The 25,078-nt window shown below is 36.7% G+C and overlaps 1 protein-coding gene across 1 annotated transcript in view; it reads left to right on the top strand.

Moving 5' to 3' along the window:
• The window catches only part of GLCCI1 (glucocorticoid induced 1), a 131,094-nt gene that overhangs the window by 40,364 nt on the left and 65,652 nt on the right, over positions 1-25,078 (top strand). Inside the window, exon 4 of the mRNA XM_025378612.1 lies at positions 16,639-16,725. Within this exon, the coding sequence (XP_025234397.1) occupies positions 16,639-16,725 (87 nt within the window). The remainder of the gene's footprint in view (positions 1-16,638; positions 16,726-25,078) is intronic.

Here is a 25,078-nt window from a genome sequence, read left to right as displayed (position 1 = left end):
AGGGAAACATATTGGTTTTTTTTTTTTTTGAGACAGAGTTTCACTCTTGTTGTCCAGGCTGGATCATGCCCATCATGATCTTGGCTCACTGCACCCTCCGCCTCCCAGGTTCAAGTGATTCTCCTACCTCAGCTTCCCGAGTAGCTGGGATTACAGGTGCCCGCCACCATGCCCAGCTAAGTTTTTGTATTTAGTAGAGACAGGGTTTCACCATGTTAGTCAAGCTGGTCTCGAACTCCTGACCTCAGGTGACCCACCCATCTTAGCCTCCTAAAGTGCTGAGATTACAGGCATGTGCCACTGCGCCGGACCCAGAAACACTGTCTTACTCGCTCTTCACAAAAACTCTGAAAAAAGAAGAGAAGCCAGAGAAAGATCGAAAGGCTAAGTGAAAAACTGAAATAGTGAAGGCTTAGAAATCAGAGAGAAAGCTATTCTAAGAAAGGAAAAATTGTTGACAGTATCAGATGCTAAAGAGAGGTCATGGTGATTAAGGACCAGATTTGGGGATCAGAAGCACATTATCTTGGAGAGTGCAGTATTGGAGATAATGGTAGAGTAGGAGACCCAGATATTTGGGAGTTAAGAGAGTGATGTGGAGATAGAAGAAAAGAACACTGGATATGTTTGTTACACATGTCTGGTTTTTTATCTGTGCAGTGGGGTTAATAAAACCTAACCTATGATATTACTATGTGATTAAGTATGATACTATTGAAGGCAAATTTGGCAAACACTATATACACATTTAAGTTATGAGTAGTATGTGTAGACATGCCCACTTATAACATTTGCAGGGTCCGCAGCAAATATAAAGGCCAGTATACTATATGTATGTAAGTTAAATTAACAAATTATTGAGTAAAATATACTTTGTCCTCCCCCCCACCAATGACAAATAATCTTCATATGGACCTGGAGGATGAGGTTTAAACTAAGAATTCTCGGATTCTTCAGAGTTACGTGCCGGTGTATGTCCACATGGGCCAGGCCCACCAGGCCCACTGGGCCCACCTCGTCTGAGCCTAAGTCCCATTCTCTTCCTACCCTACAATCTATTCTATACTTCAAGCTGGCTTTACACATATACTTGGACCCACCAGTCCTCACATTCAAGTGCCATCCTCAAGAAGCAAGAACCAGGGAATGGGTCTGCAGACCTTAGAAGCCAGGCCTACTGCTGTTTGGTCAGGAAATTCCTGGTTTTAGATTACCTGGAGTACAGTCTACAGCCAGGATGGGCTCATAATGTCCATGCTTTTTGCTCCCAAGGTCTCTTATCCCATGGGGAGGGGCATGGCTGCTAGAAGGCCAGAGTAATTTCCCCTAAATTTTGAGGTCCAGGATAAGGGCTTGTCTGGCTTGCATCTATCTGGATGTAGGTCATTTATTTGAGAAGCTTGACATTGAAAAGAAGGTAAAATATAGGGCTCATTTTACAGATGAGGAACCTGAGACTTAGAGAAGTTAAGTAATTTATACATCATTACATAGCTGTACATTAATATGTGCTATGTACATATTACGTAACGATGTAACATACATATTATATATTACATCGTTACGTAATATGTACATCGTAGTACATATTAAGTGTGAGGACAGTGAACCCAGACCTGGCTGATTCTGAAGTGTTTCCTTTTTTTCTTCAGCTGTCTGTTGCCTTTTATGGCAACCGCTAACCACTAACCTACTTCTTGCCTCACAAGCATAAGAAATGGTCTTGCCCTAACCATCTGTTAGTTTAATTGGAGATACAAGAGATGAACATATGAGACTTTTTATGGCGTCATCCGTTCCTCCTGGATTAACTGTTGAACTCAGGGTGGGAAGAAGTAGTTTTATTTATGTAGTGGAATTATGTAGTGGACATTGATGGAAGGAAGGTGGTATACTCAACTTGCTACAGACATTAAACACCTGGGTTGTTTGGCCTTGGTGGAGGGTGTCTCCAGGGTGTTCTTCCTTTTATATTTCTATGTTTCAGCTCCCTTAATTATTGAGAGCTTGACATAAAAAATTTAATATGTTTAGTATGTTTATATATTAAAAAGAAGTAGCATAGTGTTGTGAAAAGATTGTAGACTTTGGAAGCAGATCATGTATTCAAATCAAGGCCTAGTGAGGGAACTTTCTGGGATAATGGAAATGTTAATTTAATTTAAAAATTAGTTAATTTTAATTAAGTAAAAATTATATATTAATGGTGTACAACACGATGCTTTGATAGACACACACACATTTGAAATGATTACATCAGTCTATTTAACATATACATTTTTTTATGTGTGGTGAGAACACTTAAAATCTACTCTCAGCAATTTTCAAATATACAATATATTTCACTGTAGTCGTCAAGATATACAGTGGATCGCTTGAAGCTGTTTCTCATAAGTGAAATTTTGTGTCCTTTGACCAGCATCTCCCAAGGACCCCTAGCCTCTGATAACCACTATTCTACTCTCTATTTCTGTAAGTTAAATGTTGTATATCTTTTTTTTTTTTTTGAGACAGGGTCTTGTTCTGTTGTCCAGGTTGGAGTGCAGTGGTATGATCTCGGCTCCCTTCAACCTCTGCCTCTCAGATTCAAGCAATTCTCAGGTCTCAGCCTCCCAAGTAGCTGGGCAGTAGCTGGGACTACATGCCCCCGCTACCACGGCCAGCTAATGTTCGTATTTTTAGTAGAGGTGGGGTTTCGCCAGTAGAGGCTGGTCTTGAACTCCTGGCCTCAAGTGATCCACTAGCGTTGGCCTCCCAGAGTGTTGAGATTACAGGCCGGAACCACCATGCCTGTCCAGTGTTATATGTCTTAATAGAAGTTTGAGTTATGTTGGTGAATTCATTTATCGGAACTTACCCAAGTGTACACTTGTGCATTTTGCTGTATAACTTTAACTTTAAAAATACAGAATATGAACAGAAAACAAATACTGAACTCAGATGTTTAGAGATGAAGTATACTGCCGTCTGCAACTTTGAAATGAATAAAAAATAAGATCAATTGATGGGTGGATACCTAGAGAGATACCTAGTGGAGCAAATAGAGCAAAATGTTATTTAGAGAAGCTGAATATTGGCTTTATGGGCCTTCACTGGACAGTGTTTTTTTTTTTTTTTTTTTTAACTGTTCTGTTTGAAATTTTTATTAGTAAAATGCTAAAAAAAATTCATGGCCCACTGACTTAACTGCTTTGTGACCCAGTCTTAAGCTTTCTTTCCTGTAAATTGAAGTTACTAATACCCGATGTGCACATTCACACATTTATTCTGAGGATTAAAAGATACAGCTTTACATTTTTAAGGCCTCTGAAGAAATGGATCACTGCCAGTTATTTAGAGTCATCTGTTTAGCCTTGTAGAAAGAAAAACTAAAATCCATTTGTGAAATTTAATATTTTATTACTGTAGCCTTGCAGATACAACCTTTTTAAAACAAAAAATGTATTACCAACTCTTAAAATTGAACTTGCAATTAAGGTTACTGTAATAAGAAAGTAATTGTTCCTCAGTCTTCACCCCATAGTTTAGGTATAGTCTCTGGACAAATTTTAAATTCTGTGTTTGAGTGTGTTTTTAAACGTGAAAGTAATATATATTCTTTGTAAAGTGGCCAAGTAATAAAAATAAAATATACAGTAATAATCAGAGGTATTTCCTACAACTTCCCAGGTATAGTAGTGATTAGAGCTGTTCATAGATATTGGCATTCTCTCTCCTGGACACATGGTAGGATTCTGCTTCTCTGCCCACTTGAAGTTAAGTGTGGCCATGAGACTTGATTTGGGAAGAAGCTTTAAAGAACTGGTGCATTCTCTCTAACGGGGAAGTAACTGTTCACTCCTACTGTGTCCATCTGGGTCACTGACAGTGACAAGCATAGCCTTCTTAATGATCCATACATGTAGTATGAGCAATAAATTAACATTTGCTGTTTTAAGTCATTTGGATTTGGAGATTGTGTGGTTACTATCCTATAATCTAGTCTTTACTGACTATGCAATGTATAACCCTTTTAAAGAAATTTTTGTAGGCCTTTCAGAGCATAGTGTGTTATTTTTCTTAATTAAAAGCTTTTCAAAAGATTCATTGTGGGCATAAAATCAGTATCAAAATAGAATGAAAAAAAAGTGAGCGCTAGAAGTGTTTTTTTCTTAGAGTTTTGCCATTTGCTTAATTAAGTTGTTTTCTTAATCTTATTTAAACATTAAAAAAAATTTATCTTAATAGTTTATTTTCCTGTTATACCTTTCTTGGAGTTTTCTGGACCTTAAAACTTTTTCTGATACAATTAGATGCAATTTTCTTTGTATGAGTAGTCCATCCAAAACAGCCCCTGGAAGCAAGCTACCTCAGCCTCAAAATGTCACCTCTCTTGAAATGTCCATTAAACTAGAAGACATGATGGTGTTAATCTACAGAGCTGATTTTCATTAACAAGCTTTCTGCAAGTGAATGTATTCAGTCTTAAGAGGAGAAACCACCACTGCCGCCGCCTTCTTTTTAAATGAGGATTTAAAATGCTTCTGATTCTATTTATATTTTAATAAAATGATGGATTTAATGCTTTTTATATGTAACTTGTAAAAGAAAAAAGTCACTTGCCTCAACATAGAATTTCCACTTTAGGAATCTGCTCCCTGCCAAGGTCAACATCCTATCATAATGTCTTATAAAATCTCTGTGCTTCTCAGTTCTTGCAGGGATGCTTAGTGATACATTTATAGACATTCTGTAATTATCCCAGAATGTTTTTAATTCAGCTAAATTAAAAGAAAGAAATATTTCAGGTTATGTATTTTTGGGTTTTGTCTAATTTTGTTTTAAAAATAATGCTTTCTGATGGTAAAATAATCCATGTAATATAGAAGGACATGAATAGTAGTCACTAACTCCCTAGACCTACTACTTTAAGTATTATTAACAGGTGTTTTTGGGGGGGTACATATTTTGAGAAATTTTCTGTACCTATAGAAATATATTGTTTAAACATATACACATAGAGATGAAATCATACTTTATATCATGTTACTGACTTGCTTTTTCCATTTGATGGATCATGGGCGTCTCTCCTTATAAAATGTAAATCCCTACTTCATTTTTTTTTTCTATTTTTTAAGTTATGGTAAAATATATATAACATGCTAGCCAGGCATGGTGGCCTGTGCCTGTAATCCCAGCTACCCAGGAGGCTGAGGCAAGAGAATCGCTTGAACCCGGGAGGCAGAGGTTGCAGTGAGCCAAGATCACGTCACTACACTCCAGCCTGGGCAACAGAGTGAGACTCTGTCTCCCCGCACAAAAAAAAAAAAAAAAAAAGAAAAGAAAAAAGAAATTTACCATAAATGAAGATGAATTAACCGTTTTTTAAAATGTACGGTTCCATAGCATTAAGTGCATTCATGTTATTGTACAACCATTACCACCATGCATGTCTAATACTTTTTCACTTTTTCCAGCTGAAGCTCTGTATTTATTAAATACTAGCTCTCCATCCTCCCCACCACACCCCAGCCTCTGGTAGCCATCATTCTACTTTCTGTCTCTGTGAATATACTCTAGGAACCTCATATGAGAAAAATCATACAGTATTTTCCTTTTTTGTCTGGTTTATTTTACTTAGTATAATGACTTCATGTAGCCATGTGTCAAAATTTCCTTCCTTTTTAAGGCAGAGTAATAGTCCTTTAGAAATACATATTTTAATAAAATGATGGATTTAATGCTTTTTATATGTATCTTGTAAAAGAAAAATCACATTTTCTTTATCCATTCATCTGTGGACATTTAGGTTGTTTCTGCTTTTTGACAGTTGTAAATAATGCTGCTAGCAACATTAGTGTATGGATATCTTTTTGAGTCTCTGCTTTCCGTTCTTTTATATATATATCCAGAAGTAGAACTACTAGATCATAGGGTAATTCTGTGTTTAAATTTTTGATGAACTGACATACTGTTTTCCACTATGGCTGTACTATTTTATACTCCCGTCGGCAACACACAGGGGTCCCAGTTTTTTTTGTTTTGTTTTGTTTTGTTTTTGTTTTTGTTTTTTGGAGACAGAGTCTTGCTGTTTTGCCCAGGCTGGAGTGCAGTGGCATGATCTCAGCGCATTGCAAGCTCTGCCTCCTGGGTTCACACCATTCTCCTGCCTTAGCCTCCCCAGCAGCTGGGACTACAGGCGCACACTGCCACGCGTGGCTAATTTTTTGTACTTTTAGTAGAGATGGGGTTTCACCGTGTTAGCCAGGATGGTCTCAATCTCCTGACCTTGTGATCTGCCCGCCTCGGCCTCCCAAAGTGCTGAGATTACAGGCGTGAGTCACCACGCCCAACCAGGGGCCCAGTTTTTCTGCATCTTTGCCAATAGTTATTTTCTTTTTTCCCTTTTTAAAAAATAATTGACACCTGGTATCTTACTGTGATTTTTGATTTGTGTTTCCTAAATGATTAATGATGCTGAGCATCACTTCATCTGCTTTTTGGCCATCTACATTTCTTTTTTGGAGAAATGTCTATTCATATCCTTTGTCCATTTTTGAATTGGGTTTTTTTGTTGTTGAGTCTTAGGAGTTCTTTATATATACCAGATACCAATCTCTTATCAGATACATGGTTTGCAAATATTTTCTCCCATTCTGTGGGTTGCCTTTTTATTCTCTCTTTTTTTTTTTTTTTTTTTGGAGATAGAGTCTCACTCTGTTGCCCAGGCTGGAGTGCAGTGGTGCGATCTTGGCTCACTGCAAGCTCCACCTCCCGGGTTCATGCCATTCTCCTGCCTCAGCCTCCCTAGTAGCTGAGACTACAGGCACCTGCCACCACGCTTGACTAATTTTTTGTATTTTGTAGTAGAGACGGGGTTTCACTGTGTTAGCCAGGATGGTCTTGATCTCCTGACCTCGTGATCCACCTGCCTCAGCCTCCCAAAGTACTGGGATTACAGGTGTGAGCCACCACGCCCAGCCAGTTTCCTTTTTATTATTTTGATAGTGTACTAGTTTTAAATTTTGATAAAGTCCAGTTTATCTATTTTTCCATTTGTTGCCTCTACTTTTGTTGGCATATTCAAGAAATCATTGCCAAATCCAGTGTCAGAAAGCTTTCTTCTTCTTTGCTTCTAAGAATTTTAGCCTTTAAGTTTAGGTCTTTGATCCATTTGAGTCCATTTTTGTATAAGGTAAGAGTCCAACTTTGTCCTTTTGGATGTGAGTATCCAGTTCTTGCAGCACCACTTGTTGAAAAGGCTGTCCTTTTCCCATTGAACGGCCTTGACACCCTTGTCAAAAATCAATTGACCATATATGCGAGGGTTTATTTCTGGCTGCTGTGTTTATTACAGTGGTCTGTGCCTTGTGGCTTTTTGTGTTACACCATAATTGGGAAAGATTTTTTTCCACTCTAAGTTAAGAAATTTCATTTAAACTATATTTTCTTTTAATAGTTTTATGTTTCTTTTAAAATATTTGTATCTTTGATATTTCTGAGTTTATTTTGATGGAAGGCATGAGGTGATATCCAGCTTTATTTATTTTTCAAGAGTTTATCTTTTCCCTGCTGATTTGAGATACCATTGTTATATCATAAATTTCCATTCTTATTTGGATCTCTATGCTATACTGTATACCATTAATATCTTTTTAAATACTGAATGATTTTAATTGTATTGCTTATAATTACTTTTAATTGTGTGGCTAGTCTTACATATTTTTCTCAGTTAATTTTGTAATTTGTCAAATTCCTCAAAATGTTTTATATTACAATTAAATATGAATTCAGCGGAATTTATTACCATATTGAATCTTACCCAAGAAAGGGGTATATCTTTTTATTCATTCAAGTGTTATGTTTGCCCTTCAGAATATTTTACAACTAATTAGTGGAACAACACATTTCTTGTTAAACTTATATCTAAATATTTTGTCTTCTTTGGTTGCTGTTGTAATTAGGATATTTAATATCTAATTTATGTACGGGACATCTTCAACTTGACTTTTCTTGTTTCTAGTAATTTTTTAGGTAATTTTCTTTGGTTTTTCAGGTATACAATCATCCAAATAGTAATTCTACATCCTTTTCATTATTTATTTCTTGGTGTGCGTCCTCTTTTGGAGTTGAATTTGTTATCACTCCCAGAACCAGGTAAACTGAGTTATGGTACTGAATGCCTTGACTCTTTTTTTGGCGGGGGGACGGAGGCTTGCTCTGTCACCCAGGCTGGAGTGCAATGGCATTATCTTGGCTCACTGCAGCCTCCACCTTCTGAGTTCAAGTGATTCTCCTGCCTCAGCCTCCTGAGTAGCTGGAATTACAGGTGCCCGCCACCATGCCCAGCTAATTTTTTAATTTTTTAGTAGAGACGGGGTTTTACCATGTTGATCAGGCTGGTCTCAAATTCCTGACCTCAGGTGATCCACCCGTCTCGGCCTCCCAAAGTGCTGAGATTACAGGTGTGAGCCACTGGACCCGGCTGCCTTGGCCTCTTTCTTGACTCTAATAGTAATGTATCTAGTTTACTCACTGGACAAGGTATACTGACATTTGCTGTGAGGCATGTGTGCTTTTTACACGTAGAGTATGCATGCTTATTTTACTAATGGTTTTTCTTGTTTTAATCAGGAATAATTCTTTATGTAGAAAATGCCATTTCATCAGTGAATATGTTTGTTAATTTTATATTTGTTTATTATTCAGCAATGAGTTCTTACTTTTTTTTCATGAGCCTTAAAGTATTTTCACACTTGCTTCATAAAAAGGTTTTGCAAGATTTCCTTCCTCTGTGCTCTAGCATAACACAGTATAAATATCATCTGAATTATCTGTCACTTGGGTCTGAAAGGATTTTACCTAAGTAACTTACTAGCCTAGTATGTTTTTGGTTTGTAGCACTTTAGAAAATTTTCTTAATTTCTTCCACGGCACTTGGTCTCTTGGTTGGTATCAGGGAGAGATTTCAAAACTTGTATTCTTTGAGGGGTGAGAGATGAGGTGGTTAGATCTTAAATAAAATTATGTATACTGGTACTTCCCTTTCTCCAGGTGATGTTGTTATTATATTTGGTATTTTATTGTTTAAAATTAATTTTTAAAAGTTAAACTGTGAAACATGAGACATGCCAAAAGCACATAAAGCAGTTTCTCTTAATCTCATTAGACTTCAGTGTATGGAGTTTTATGATCCTGCCTCTGTGCCAGCATCTTTCCCTAGAAATCTATTTGTTTTTATTTGTTCTTAAGAAACAGATCCAGACTAAGTACTCAGCGTTTGGCTTTAGGCAACATTCGATAAAGTTAACTAACTCTGAACTAAAACATATATATTCTTTTCTGTTGATGTCATATTTAAAGTACCTAGCCTTTTCCTCCATTCCTGAAAGGAGCTTGGTTGGAGAGGACTTTAGTCAAAGGAATAGGTGATGTACCTCAAATACTTACTGATATAAAAAAAAACTTTGTTTTTTCTCTCTGATCAGAAATTCATTTCCTGACCAAAAGTCACACTTTATACAGCTGTCTGAATTTCCTGTGCCCTTGTCAAGGGCTTGCTGTTGAAATGTATTTAAGAAACAGCAGTTGCTGAAACATTTTAGGGACTGGGGGACTTCTTCATGAAATGGAAGCAAGCCTGAAGATTTAACTGTTTTTGCCTCTTAGATTGCATTCTAGGGGTCTAAATTATTTTTGTGGAGCTGACGGCTGTTGAGATCACCTTTACTTTTTCTCTCAGCCATCATCTAATTATGAGACAGAGGATTGTAGAATCCTAGAGTTGAATAGTTCACACGAAATTAGTCATGTTCCTGGTTTGGGGAGTAATTTGTTTGGTTGCTGAAGGAATATACTCAGCTATATTGATGAAAGATTTTAACTCATAACTAAAATGTTGAACATTTTATTCATTAGTTTCAAATCATCTCTAAAATCACCAAAGTCAAAATTGTACTTATTAATTTTAATAGGTTATGTGTTCATTTGTTTCGAAAGTAGAAAGTATATCGTGAAAGGCCTTTCCCATACCCCCATTACCCCAATACTCAGTTTTCTTCTCTTTATAAGAAGCATTTAGCTGGAAACAAAATTAACTGTTTTTCTTCATTGCTTTCTCATGCCTTTGCCCCTCTAGGTAAAATTGTGAAATAGGTTGTATTTATTAGGAATAACACTCTTACTCTGGTCCCCTGACCTGTGTTGGTTCTGTACATTGACCTATACATTGGTTCTCAACCTGTTATAACTTGTATCAATTTTCTATGAAAAATTCGTCTGATATTATTAAACAGAATTTACTGAGAAAGACATTTTTATGTTAGAGACATTATGCCTTAACAATTAAGATTGGCTAGGTGCGGTGGCTCATGCCTGTAATCCTAGCACTTTGGGAGGCTGAGGCGGGCAGATCACGAGGTCAGGAGATTGAGACTATCCTGGCTAACATGGTGAAACCCTGTCTCTACGAAAAATACAAGAAAAAAAAATTAGCCGGATGTAGTGGCAGACTCATGTAGTCCCAGCTATTCGGGAGGCTGAGGCAGGAGAATGGCGTGAACCCGGAAGGCAGAGCTTGCAGTGAGTCGAGATCGCGCCACTACACTCCAGCCTGGGTGACAGAGCAAGGACTCCATCTCAAAAAAAAAAAATTAAGATCATAGAATTATCATAGTTTAAAATTAGGTCATAGTTTATGGTATGGTATGAGAAAACAATATACCTCTCAAGGTATACTATTTTGTATAAATGAATGAATAAGTGAATGATTGATATGGGAGATACCATATTGTTAGGAACCATTATAAACCAAGGGAAAACTTTTCCATCCTATTAGAATTCTAACAGCTTTTGGGGGATAACTATTATTATTAACATAGCCTATTGCAATGAGGATTATATGAAATAATCCATGTTAAGCTTCTAGCACAGTATCTATGACATAATAGACACTGATACATATTAGTTGCCTTTGATTAGAATAGATAGTATTTTACTGTTACCAGGTTTAAATATAATAATATTGAATTAAGTGGACAGGAAAAGTCATTATTACTAGTATCAACTATTGATTATACAATTATGAACATTAAGTCTGGACTGGTAGGAAATGGCATAGAAATGACACAAATGACCCCAGAGCATGTGAGGGCTCTAAAATTCAATAAACAATCCCTGGTAGGTTAGGATTCATTCAGTCAGAAGTAGTTATTTTGTGTTTGCTGTCTTACAAATATGAAATGGTGCTTCAAATCTATAGGTTCAGGTGCAGGAGAGTGTATTTACATTCTTATGAAAACCACTCCCTCCTCCATTACTTAGTTATCCTATTGGTGATATTCATGTCATCATCTTAGCACTATTAGTTTTTATGACTTCAGTGGGTGTTTTTTAGAATGGTGTGAAAAATATTTTTGGTGGTATGTAGTAATCACCTGTGTTGCTGATTTTCTGTCAGATGTAAGAGATTTTGAAACAATAACATGTTCAAAGGTAGCAACAAAAATGAGTGGGTATATGGTCAACATGACATCTTGAGTGCAGAATCCGTATCTTATTGATTTCAATTTTTTAGTCTAACACTGGTTTTCAAACTTTAGAATCCATCAGAATCATCTGAAAAGCTTGCTTAAAAAGTAAGAAGTATATTTCTGGGCCTTATCTAAGAGTTCCAGATCTAGTAGTCTGAGGCTGAGCCTGATAATTTGCTTTTCTAACATGTGATGATGCTGCTCCTTATCTGGGGACTGCACTTTGAAACTGGTCTAACAAAATGAGCACAAAACTTAGCATAGAGTTGGAGCTTGATAAAAAAAATTTGAATATATAAATGCTGCTATTACTGAGTTCCCAAAGCTTAAACAAAAACCTCCAACTTTACATAAAATAAAAATGCAGTCTTAACTTTCACAGTGTTTTGCTTGAGCTGAATTCTGCCTTTTTCTATACTCTTTGCTAACCAAGGCAGCTATTTACTATATCTGGTTACCACTGTTCCTAGAAAGGCAAAGGATAATTATACTAGAACCACAGTCTTTTGTGCTGCTTTGTAATACTTCATCAGGATAGACTTTTCAAAATAATATTTTTTAAAAAGTTTTAAAAGAAGTTAAAAGTTATTTATTAGTCAAAAGAAAAACATTTTTGTAAACAAAAACAAATACTTGTAAATAATGAAGGGTTTGTCACTACCTATTCTAAACGTTTTTTATAATTTAAGATTAGTCTGTGGTCATAATTAATTCTTAATTTAAGTATCATTGATTTTTCAGCTAATTCCATTTCATTTCTTACTAGGTTTATCATTGCTCTAAGTACTATAAAATAATTAGCAGTCAGTACTCATATTTCTGTAATCGATTATAAACTACAATAAAATTTAAGACCAGTGATGAACCACATAAAAATAGATTTTTTAAACATTTAAACAAGATTAAAGAATTTTGTGATGTTTTTGTTTATGGATTTCTTTTTTTGAAATGGCTTTAGACTTTTGCACGTTGACACAGAATGTTTTTTGCTAGGAGTTAGTTTGAGCTGGTTTGAAGTTGATAAAACTAAAAGCATATTGGCCCTTGCTAGTTAGTGAATAAAGATATATATAACAAAAGCACCCAATATTTAAGCTTCTTGGTTGATCTACCAAAAATAATTTTTCTAATGGTATTCAGTTTGAAGCCTCCTTAGTCCTGTGCAGTGGGATTGTTCTCTTTGTATTTTACTTAGAGAAAAAGTGGTTCTCACACAGGTTGGAAGGGAGGATGGCCCTAGAGTCTGGAAAGAAATTTCATGGTCTGGACTTTGGTGACTTCTAGGGAGTGAGAATAAAAAAGGACCCCTTCTACCTATAGGTATCCTTTTCACATAGAGGCTTTTTTTTTTTTTTTTAAACTACCTTTTTTTGTTAACAGTCTTACGGATGGGTTTTAGTTCTGCATTGTTCAAGTGTACAGAAGTTTCATTTCTTTTAAATGATGGTATGATATTAAAATTTTTCCTAAATTTATTTGACTGTGGTACCCTTTTTGTCTACTCTTGTTAACACCAAGGGCGTGGTTATATGTAGCACTATTTAAAAAATTCTAGTCTAGATTAAGAGACAGAATAACAGACCAGTTGGAAGGGGCTGCTTACTGATATGAAAGGAAAGAACTTTTGCTACTTTGTGTTATTTTCCTGATTGAAATGGTAAAACATTTCTCAAATACACAGGTTTAATAAATTGGATTCAAGTTAGTTCACCTTCTGTGACTTCTTAACCATCAGCTTTAAATAGATTTGATTTTGGTAGCCATCTTTTGGTTTTGTTTTGGCTAAAATAACTCATTAAAAATCGGTGATCAGTGTATAGAACACAACTCTCCAATTGAACTTTCTTCAGTATTGGGAATGTTCCATATCTGTGTTGTCCTATATGACAGCCAGTAGCCACAGATGGTTATTGAGCTTTTAAAATGTGCTAAGTGTGACTAAGGAACTTTAGTTTTTTTAAGTCCTCATTAATTTAAATCTAAATAGGCACATGTGGCTAGTAGCTGTTGTATTGGACAATGCAATCTATAGAATATATTTGTAGAATAGAGTATTTTTCATACTTTTAAATTGATGGAATTAAAACTACTCTTTGGGGGATATTTTTGGAAAGTTAAGACCCTGATGACTATACTTAAATTATATGCATTCTATAGTCACATGATTGAGAGAACTCAGTCATTTTTCTCTTTTAAAAACTATAGTCATTTTCACTTAAAGGAGGAAATATGTTCTGAGAAATGCATCATTAGGCATTCATCGCTGTGCAAACATCATAGGGTGTACTTACACAAACCTAGATGGTGTAGCCTACTACACACAGACTATGCAGCATAGCCCATTGCTCCTAGCCTACAAAACTATACAACATGTTACTGTACTGCAGACTGTAGGCAGTTGTTACATAGTGGTATTTGAATATCTAAACATAGAAAAGGTACAGTACAAATATATAAAGGTAGAAGATGGTATACCTGTATAGGGCATATACTATGGCATGGAGTTTGCAGGACTGGAACCTACTCTGATTGGGTCAATAAGTCGTGAGTGAATGTGAAGGCTTAGGGTATTACCGTAAACTACTATAGACTTTCTAAGCACTGCACATTTGGGTTACACTAAGTTTATAACAAATATTTTTCTTCCTTCAATAATGTTAACCTTAGCTTACCATAACATTTTTACTTTATAAACTTAATTTTTTTAGCTTTTTGATCTTTTCATAATAACGCTTAGCTTAAAACACAAACATATTGTACAACCATACCAAACTATTCTTACTCATAAGCTTTTATTAATTTTTTTGTTTTTGTTGTTTTTTTGCTTTTTAGACTTTTTTAAAAAAGCTTAGACAAATATACACAGTAGCCTAGGCCCCCACAAGATGAGGATCATCAAGACATCGCTAGGTAATAGGAATTTTTCAGCTTCATTATAATTTTTTGGGACCACTGTTATGTATGCCATCCATCATTGACCAAAACATTGTTATGTTCACATAACTGTACATATACTACTAACTTCTTTTGTAGGTAATTCTTTTGTGTAAATAATAGTACACTCTGAAATAATTGAATAGGTTTTCACATTCATTTTTAAGAAAAGTATAATAGGAAAAAAGAAGATAATCTGTGAGATAACTCAGATTTAGTTCCTTTTGCCATTGACATGCTTGCCAGTATTGAAGCAGTTGCAGAATTTTTGTGGCTATTAATGTATCTGTAAGTTGGAGATACAGTATATGTAAATGTCCTTTGAAAAAAGAGCTGTACAAAATGAATGTAATTCACATTATAAATGTTGATTTTGAATAATTATAGGAAATGCTAAAAATTTGACTCATTTTCTGTGAATGTACTTTGAGTTATAAAGATTATGATCCTTAATCTTTTCATTTTTGATAAGAGTAATGCTCAGTTGGTAGACAGGTAAAAACATTAAGTTATATAAATTATCAAAATAAAAGTGACTAAACAATTGAATAATTTTGGAATAAATTTATTATTAAGGATACAATTATTTGGAGGCTGAATTATTTTCAGAGTAGGTCATCTAGGACGGAACATAGGAAATTCTAGTAAGTAAGTGTTTTATAAGCAACTTATTTAATATATTGATACCTCTTATCCATGGACTTGCTGATTGAATAAAATATTTTACTCTGTCAATTGACTTAACAGCTTCATTTTACTTGTGAACTGCCCAAGCAATTTATTTTTGTATTTATTCAGCTAGCATTCATTTGTCAGTGGTTTTTGAATATCATCACTTTTAAGACGTGTGATTATTTTAAAAGTTTTCCACAAGCATTTTGAACTGTATAAAATAGAACTGATGACTTCTTCATAAGAACTTATATATTATGTAGTCACAAGTATAGCCTTAATATAAATGATACCTTTTTCAGCATGTAATGAAAAAGCATGTAATGAAAAATAATTTTTAAAGCTGTATATAGTTACTGTGACAATCATTGCCCTTTAAGTAGTGGTTTTTAATCCTTTCTAATTTACATTACACAAGAGTCTTCTCATATATTAAAGATGATATTTTAATATTGTTTAATTTTTTTTTTTTGAGACGGAGTTTCACTCTTGTCACCTGGGCTGGAGTGCAATGGTGTCATCTTGGCTCACTGCAGCCTCTGCCTCCCGGGTTCAAGTGATTCTCCTGTCTCAGCCTCCCAAGTAGCTGAGATTATAGGCGCCCGCCACCAGGCCCAACTAATTTTTTAGAGATGGGGTTTCACCATGTTGGTCAGGCTGGTCTCAAACTCCTGACCTCAGGTGATCCACCCGCCTTGGCCTCCGAAATGTTGGGATTACAGGTGTGAGCCGCCGTGCCCAGCCTATTGTTTAATTTTTTAATACGACTATTAAATGGTCTTACCACTGTATGGCATTATTTGGGATTTAGTGGTTTGTCTTACATTTGAGGTATATATTAATGGCTAAATAACTGAAAATCATATTTTAGATAAAAATGATTATGTTTTCTGACATACAGTTCAGGTTTTTTAGAAGATGTATTACTTTAGTTTATATTCTGTTTATTTAGCTTATATTTTACTATTTTTAATCTTTTTCACCTTTATAATAACTTTGTTTTTTATATAAAGATGCCTGATATTTTTCAAAAAAAATACTAATACTTACTCTTCCCCAAGTACAGAAAAAGTAGTACAGTCAGCCCTCTAGCTAAATATTTGAATATAGGTCATTCTTAATACTACTGTTTTTGAGATACTTTCATTCATTTTACCTCTATCAAATTTAGTGGAAATACCATTTCATATTTAGTTTGGCTGTTCTCTTTAAAAACACCAATACACGTATCTTTACAATTCCCTTTGAATTTTATAATTAAGTTATTAATGTTATTGATGTGAAGATATCAAACGTTTTAATTAAGATGACTCAGAGACATCTTTGAGCATATATAATTCAGAATATGGCAGAATATTTTAAACATTTCACAGGGTCACGAAACTCTTAGCATTTAAAGGATTTCAGTATAGTTCTCTAACTGGTATGTGCTAAGAATGTGAAATATGTTCAGTTGCTTGAGATTAGGAAGTAGAGATAAAATTTCATATATATATATATTTATATATATATTTTTTTAAAGACACCTAGCTGTTGGGCAGAAGAGGGTGCAGAAAAGAGGTCACATCAGCGTTCTGCGTCATGGGGGAGTGCTGATCAACTAAAAGAGGTAAGTTATTTTTGTTTTCCGTCTGTAACCTGTTTTGGTCCTAGGAGATTACCTTAGTATTTCCTGAATGTAATGACACTTTTAAAATTTATCCTAACCTTACCTCTTTCAGTAAGGTTAGGACAAATTCTAGGGTAAGGTTAGGATAAATTCTAAGGTATTTGTAAGGTTAGTACAAATTCTAGTTAGGTAGGTTGCATTCTACATTTTGGTGAACAAGTCTAAATTTACCTTATTTGTGTATTTTGTGTCATTTCTAAATATTTGTTATGCTCTCAGTCAGCTTTAGCCTTTCCAGAGTGAAGTCTAATTTTATGTAATACTCTCTATCTTGTTCATTTTAGTTATCTTTTGTTCTCTCTTCAGCTTGCTTGTTTTTGAGTTGTAGCAACCAGAGCTATAGGCTATATAGCTTTGTACAATGGTAGGACAGTGTTTTCTGTTTCTAATAGCTTTTTTTTTTTTTTTTGAGACAGAGTCTTGCTTAGTCGCCCAGGCTGGAATGCAGTGGCGCCATCTCGGCTTACTGCAAGCTCCACCTCGCAGGTTCATGCCATTCTCTTGCCTCAGCCTTGCAAGTAGCTGGGACTATAGGCACCCACCACCACACCTGGCTAATTTTTTGTATTTTTAGTAGAGACGGGGTTTCACCATGATAGCCAGGATGGTCGTGATCTTCTGACCTCGTGATCCGCCCTCCTCGGCCTCCCAAAGTGCTGGGATTACAGGCGCGATCTAATAGCTTTTTAATGACATCCAATATATTGTTGCCCTTTGGAACCCAACAGTAATCCATGCTTCTTAGAAACTTAGTTTCTATGACCCATTTCCTTATTTATTATGAATAACCTGAGGTGTCATATCTTTATGTATATTTTGGATTATTTTTCCTGATAGTTTTATCCATCTAAATTCTTTTCTATTTGTTTTTATAAATTACAGAAACTTAGAATTGAAAGGTCATCTAGTCTATCTTCTACATAAATGCTCCTTAAAAGATGGTCGTCGAATCTCTGTTATTCTTTTTTTTTTTGTTTCAAGGTGGAATCTTACTCTGTCACCCAGGCTGGAGTACAGTGGCACAGTCTTGGCTCACTGCAGCTTCTGCCTCCCAGGTTCAAGTGATTCTCCTGCCTCAGCCACCCGAGTAGCTGGGATTACAGATATGTGCCACCATGCCCAGCTAATTTTTGCATTTTTAGTAGAGACGGGGTTTTGCCATATTGGCCAGGCTAGTCTCAAACTCCTGACCTCAAGCGATCCGCCCACCTCGGCCTCCCAACGTGCTGGGACTACAAGCATGAGCCACCACACCAGGCCATGATCATTCTTAGTGAGGGAAACTCATTACTTTATAAAAAGAGCCAGTTTAATTGTTTTAAGTTGTTAAATATGTTCTCTTATATATTGAACTTAGAATTAGATAACTTAGTTTTGACTTTGCCCTCTGGATCAATATTGAGTAAGTCTAAGTCTTTTAAAGGCCAACAGTAAGTCATTTTTTTCCTCCAGAGTAAACATTTACATTTCTCTCAAAATTTTTTTCATATACCAGTTTCCAGGCCTCTTTGTATAATTTTTATATACTATAGGTTATCAGTATCCCTTACATACTATGGTGTCTCAACTGCATAGATATAGTTTATTAGCATGATTTTACTTATGATTGTATTACATTTTAGCAGCTTCTTTATAGTATGGATGTAGAGACCTACTCAGCTCCTTCTGCCTACCGTACATGTATGCAAAAAATCAGTTTTCTGCAGCAGCAACAAAAAATAAATGAAACTAAGTCTAATATCTCTAGCTTACTGTAATTACATATCTCTGTATAGCATATGAATAACAAAAAAGTGAACTTGTATTTTTATCTCAGAGTTAAATACAATCTTAGTGTTATCACCAAGATTTACTAATCATTAGACTGAATGGAAGTAATGCCAGATATTAATTTGTATCCATAGGAAGAATTGAAGAGTGCTGGGAATAGTAAATATGTGGGTAAATATGAAAGAGTTTTTAATGACTCTTTTGTTGGATTTTTAATTGAACGATAACTGGATTTCAGTAATAGATGACATACACTATTAAAAAGGAATGACTGATTCAGTGAGAACATTTGTTTTCCACAGAAGGCAACCATAAAGCTGGACAAAACTGTCAAAATAACTGTTTGAGTACTTTACCAAACAAACTAAGAAGCTTTATTCATGAAAACTAATGAACATAGGGTAGGAATAGCACAAATTCGTGATCTGGTGCTACTCCTTTTCTCCTTTTCCTTCTCCTTAGCTCTGTTGCATAGCATTTCAATCAGGATGAAAACCAGCAGCTTTGCTTCCACTGTTGTAGAGAAATCGCTTGTTTTGGAGCATTGTAGGTTAAAATGGTGATCTTTGTGGCAAGTAAACAGAGAGGGCCAACAACTTTATTAGTCTAAGATTGTAGTCCAGTTTGAGGCCAGCAGTAGGCTCATGGACTACTTGAGTTTAATAGAGAGTTTTGAGAGGTAAGACAGTAGTGGGAGCTTGATAAATTCCCCACATATCCCAGGTTGACTGGAGGCTGTGGACATGCACAGCAGAGAACAGAGTGGGCCCAGGCCACTGATGTGTTCCTGGCCAGAACAGCCTAGGAACAGGTGCAGAGGAAATTCAAGTGGGCTACTGGAAATAAAACTAGGGAAGACTTGTAAAAAACCTGAATTTCAAATGCTGTCCTTTGTCCACAAACAAATCCTATCAGTAGGAAATAGAACCCTTATTGGCTTGAGATGTTTGAACAGAATGTACAGTCTTTGGCCAAACACTATGGTGAACACTGGAGACCTGCTTTAAAAGGTCTTAAGAAGTCAGGCAAAAAATAATAGAGACATAAGCAGTCACACATTGCGGGAGAAACAGACTTGTAGACCATTAAGAAACAGCAAGTAGACAACAACTCTCGGGAGAAAATCAGAATCTGGAGTTGCTATATTATCTGAAATATCCAGCATTCAGCAAAAAGTTTTGAGATATACAAAGAAACAAAAAAGTATGGCACATAGGAAAATAAAGCAGTCAGTAGAAACTATGTGTGTTTTTATAATAAAGTATGGCACATACTCAGGAAAATAGAGCAGTCAATAGAAACTGTATGTGTTTTTATAATGTATTTAGCAGACAAAGACATCAAAGAAATAAAGGAAACCATGATTAAATGATTAAAGGGAAAGTAGGACTACAAGGACTCAATGAATAAAGAATTTTCACAGGCCGGACATGGTGGCTTACGCCTGTAATCCCAGCACTTTGGGAGGCCAAGGTGGGTGGATCATGAAGTCAGAAGATTGAGGCCATCCTGGCTAACACGGTGAAACCCCGTGGCACACGCCTGTAGTCCCAGCTACTCAGGAGACTGAGGCAGGAGACTTGCTTGAACCTGGGAGGCAGAGATTGCAGTGAGCCGAGATCGCACCACTGCACTCCACCCTGGGTGACAGAGTGAGATGCCGTCTCAAAAATAATAAAAAATAAAAAAAGTATTTTCACAAAGAGATAGTCATTCTAAAAAAGAAGGAAACAAAATTCTAGAGTTAAAAAAGGCAGTCACTAAATATAAAAATGTTAGATGGGCTTGACAATAGATTTGCAATGGCAGAAGAATCGATGAATTAGAAGATAAGTCAATAGAATTTATATACTCTGAAGAATGGAAAGGAAAAAAAAGATTAAAATTGAAGGAGAGAAGAGACAGAGCAGAGAAAAAGAATCAAAGAAATACTGACAGAGAACTTTCCAAATTTGATGAAAAACAATCTACAGATTGATGAAGTTTAAGTAACCACAACTAGGAAAACACAAAGGGAACCATAAGAAAAAGAAAATGAGTCATCAGACATGGGGGACCACTAATAGCGTTAACAGCTGACTTTAAAATCAGAAGTGATGGGGACCATGAGGCCTGATGCATTCAAAGTGCTGAAAGAAAAAAAGTAAACCAAAAACTGTCAACCAGGTAGGTATTCAATATCCAGCAAAACTAGTCTTCCAAAGTGAAGGTGAAAAAATGGCATTCCCAGGTAAAACTTGAGATAATTTCTCCCTATCAGACTGTGTTATAAGAAATTCTAAAGCAAATCTTCAGACTGAAAGGAAGTAACACTAGATAATAATTTGTATCCATAGGAACAATTGAAGAGTGCTGGGAATAGTAAATATGTGGTAAATATAAAGGAGTTTTCAACATTGTTTTGTTGGATTTATAGGATGTACATGAAATATATATAATAATAGCACAAAGGAGGAGTTAGGAAAAGGACGTATATTGTAGTTTCTATTTGACTGAAATTAAGTATTATTGTGATGTAGATTGTGATAAATTAAGACACATAATCCCTAGAGCAGTTGCTAAGTTATTAAGAAGATAACTCCAAAAATTTAAATTAAAAAAAAGAGGAATTAAAATAGCATACTAAAAAATATCACAAAGCAGGAAAGGAAGAATAAGTAAACAAACAAAGTTGTGACACACGAATAGAAGCCTACACCGTTCATCCCTCCCACCCCTCACTGAAGTACCAAATTTTAACAACTATCTGCACAGAGAAAAACACCATTCACAGGAACCTAAAATCAGGTGAGCAATCACAGTACCGAGTTTTAAGTTCATAGCACCAAAAGAGGCATTGAGTAGGCCAGGAGAGACAGTCTTGAATTGCTGATGTTACTCCTCCATCCCCTGGCAGCAATTGTGTGGAGCACAGAGAGAATCTGTGCACTTTGAGGAAGAAGAGCACAGCGATTGGGGAACTTTACACTGAACTCAGTACGGTCGTACCACAGTGAAGAATAAAGTCATACTGGCCTCAGCCAGTGCCTGTGCATGGAGGGAGCATTTGGACTAACCTTAGCCAGGGGAGAATCGCCCATTGCAGCAGTCAGAACTTTTTATTGGCAAGCTTTAAAGAGAGAGAGAGAGAGACAGACAGACAGACAGACACCCCCTGTTTGCTGAGGAGAAAGTAAAGGAAGAGAACAACAGTCTTTGTCTGGTAATCAAGAATTCTCCCAGATCTTTTTCAAGACCTCCAAGGTGGTAGTTATACCTCTACAAATCTGCAAAAAACACAGTTTTTTTGGGCTTGGGGCCCAAGTTTCTCTGAATACTTGGAAAGCCTTCCCAAGAAGGGCAGGCACAAATAAGCCCAGACTGTGAAGACTACAATAAATACCTAACTCTTCAATGCCCAGACACTGAGGAACATCTACAATAATTAGCACCATCCAGGAAAACATGACCTCACCAAATGAACCAGGCACCAGGGACCAGTCCTAGAGAAATAGAGACACATAACCTTTAAGAGAGAATTCAAAGTAGCTATTTTGAGGAAACTCACGCCTGTAAGCCCAGCATCTTGGGAAGCCAAGACAAGCAGATCCCTTGAGGTCAGGAGTTTGATATCAGCCTGGCCAACATAGTGAAACTCTGTCTCTACTAAAAATACAAAAATTAGCCGGGTGTGGTGGCACACACCTGTAGTCCCAGCTACTGGGGAGGCTGAGGCACAAGAATCTCTTGAGCCTGGGAGGTGGAGGTTGCAGTGAGTCAAGATCACACCACTGTACTCCTGCCTGGGTAACAGAGTGAAGCCCTGTCTCAAAAATAAAAGGAAGAAAGCATACCACCAGAAAAAAATGACCAAAAGGAAGACAAGAAGGGTGGAAAGAAGGAAGGAAGTGAAGACCAAAAAAACAAATAATAAAATGGCAGGAGTAAGTTCATACTTATCTGTAATAAAATGGAATGTAAATGGACTAAACTCTCCAAACAAAAGATATTGAGTAGCTGAATGGATGAAAAAAAGAAAAAAGAGACCCAATGATCTATTGTCTACAAGAAACACACTTCACCTATAAAGATAAACGTAGACTAAAACTAAAAGGATGGAAAGATATGCCATGCCAGTGGAAACCAAAAAAGAGCAGGAGTTGCTATGCTTGTATCAGGCAAAATAGATTTAGAGTCAAAAACTGTAAGAAAAGACAAGGTCATTATAAAGGGGCCAATTCAGCAAGAGGATATAATGATTGTAAGTATATATGTACCCAACACTGGAGCACCCAGATATATAAAGCAAATATTATTAGAACTAAAAAGGAAGATAGACCCCAGTACAATAATAGCTGGAGACTTCAACACCCTACTTTCAGTGTTAGACAGATCTCCTAGACAGAAAATCAGCAAGGAAACATTGGGCTTAATCTGCACTGTAGAACAAATGGACCTACTAGATATTTACAGAACATTTCATCCAACAGCCTCAGAACACAAATTTTCCTCCTCATCACATGGATCATTCTCAAAGACAGACCACATATTAGGTCATAAAAGATATCTTAAAACATTCAAAAAAAATTGAAATAATACCAGGAATCCACTCTGACCACAGTGGAATAAAACTACAAATCAATAACAAGGAGAATTTTGGAAACTGTACAGGCACATGGAAATTAAACAATAGGCTCCTGAATGACCAGTGAGTCAATGAAGAAATGAAGGAGGAAATTGAAAAACTTCTTGAAACAAATGATAATGGAAACACAACATACCAAAATCTATGGGATATAGCAAAAAGAGCACTAAGAGGGAAATTTATAGCTCTAAGTGCCTACATCAAAAAAGAAGAAAAACTTCAAATAAATAACCTAACAATGCATCTTAAGACGCAGCAAAAGCAAGAGCAAATCAAACTGAAAATTAGTATAAGAAAAGAAATAATAAAGATCAGAGCTGAAATAAAATGGATTTGAAATGAAGAAAGCACTACAAAGACCATTGAAATTAAAAGTTAGTTTTTTGAAAAGATAAAATTGACAGACATTTAGCCAAGATAACCAAGAAAAAAAAGAATACCCAAATAAATCAGAGGTGAAAAAGACGACTTTACAGCTGATACCACAGAAATTCAGAAGATCGTTAGTGGCTACTTTGAGCAACTATATGCCAATAAATTGGAGTATCTATAAGAAATGAATAAATTCCCAGACACGTATAACCTACCAAGACAGACTCATGAAGAAATCCAAAGCCCAAACAGACCAATAACAAGTAAAGAGATTGAACCCAGATTAAAAAGTCTCCCAGTAAAGAAAAGCCTGGGACCCAATGGCTACACTGCTGAATTCTACCAAACGTTTAAGGAACACCTAGTAACAGCGCGATTCCAAGATGGCCGAATAGGAATAGCTCCAGTCTACAGCTTCCAGCATGAATGAAGCAGAAGACAGATGATTTCTGCATTTCCAGCTGAGGTGCCAGGTTCATCTCACTGGGGCTTGTCGGACAGTGGGTGCAGGACAGTGGGTGTAGCCCACTGAGCGTGACCTGAAGCAGGGCGAGGTATCACCTCACCTGGGAAGCGCAAGGAGTCAGGGAATTCCCTTTCCTGGGAAGCGCAAGCTGTGACGGACGGCACCTGGAAAATCAGGTCACTCCCACCCTAATACTGTGCGTTTTCAACGGTCTTAGCAAATGGCACACCAGGAGAGTACATCCCACGCCTGGCTTAGAGGATCCCGTGCCCATGCTCATTGCTAGCATAGCAGTCTGAGATTGAACTGCAAGGTGGCAGTGAGGCTAGGGGAGGGGCGCCTGCCATTGCTGAGGCTTGAGTGGGTAAACAAAGTGACTGGGAAGCTCAAACTGGGTGGAGTCCACCGCAGCTCAAGGAGACCTGACTGCCTCTGTAGACTCCACCTCTGGGGGCAGAGCATAGCCGAACAAAAGGCAGCAGAAACCTCTGCAGACTTAAATGTCCCTGACAGCTTTGAAGAGAGCAGTGGTTTTCCCAGGATGGAGTTTGAGATCCGAGAATGGACAGACTGCCTCCTCATGTGGGTCCCTGACCCCCCCCCCCCAGTAGCCTAACTGGGAGGCACCCCCCAGTAGGGGCAGACTGACACCACACACGGCCGGGTACCCCTCTGAGATGAAGCTTCCAGAGAAGTGATCAGGCAGCAACATTTGCTGTTCAGCAGTATTCGCTGTTCTGCAGCTTCCGCTGCTGATACCCAGGCAAACAGGGTCTGGAGTGGACCTCAAGCAAACTCCAACAGAGCTGCAGCTGAGGGTCCTGACTGTTAGAAGGAAAACTAACAGAAAGGACATCCACACCAAAACCGCATCTGTACATCACCATCATCAAAGACCAAAGGTAGATGAAACCACAAAGATGGGGAAAAAACAGAGCAGAAAAGCTGAAAATTCTAAAAATCAGACCGCCTCTCCCCCTCCAAAGGAACGCAGCTCCTCACCAGCAACAGAATAAAGCTGGACAGAGAATGACTTTGACGAGTTGAGAGAAGAAAGCTTC

The sequence above is a fragment of the Theropithecus gelada genome, chromosome 3, assembly GCF_003255815.1.
Source record: "Theropithecus gelada isolate Dixy chromosome 3, Tgel_1.0, whole genome shotgun sequence".
Lineage (NCBI taxonomy): Eukaryota > Metazoa > Chordata > Mammalia > Primates > Cercopithecidae > Theropithecus > Theropithecus gelada.
This window is presented reverse-complemented; position numbering and strand designations above follow the sequence as displayed.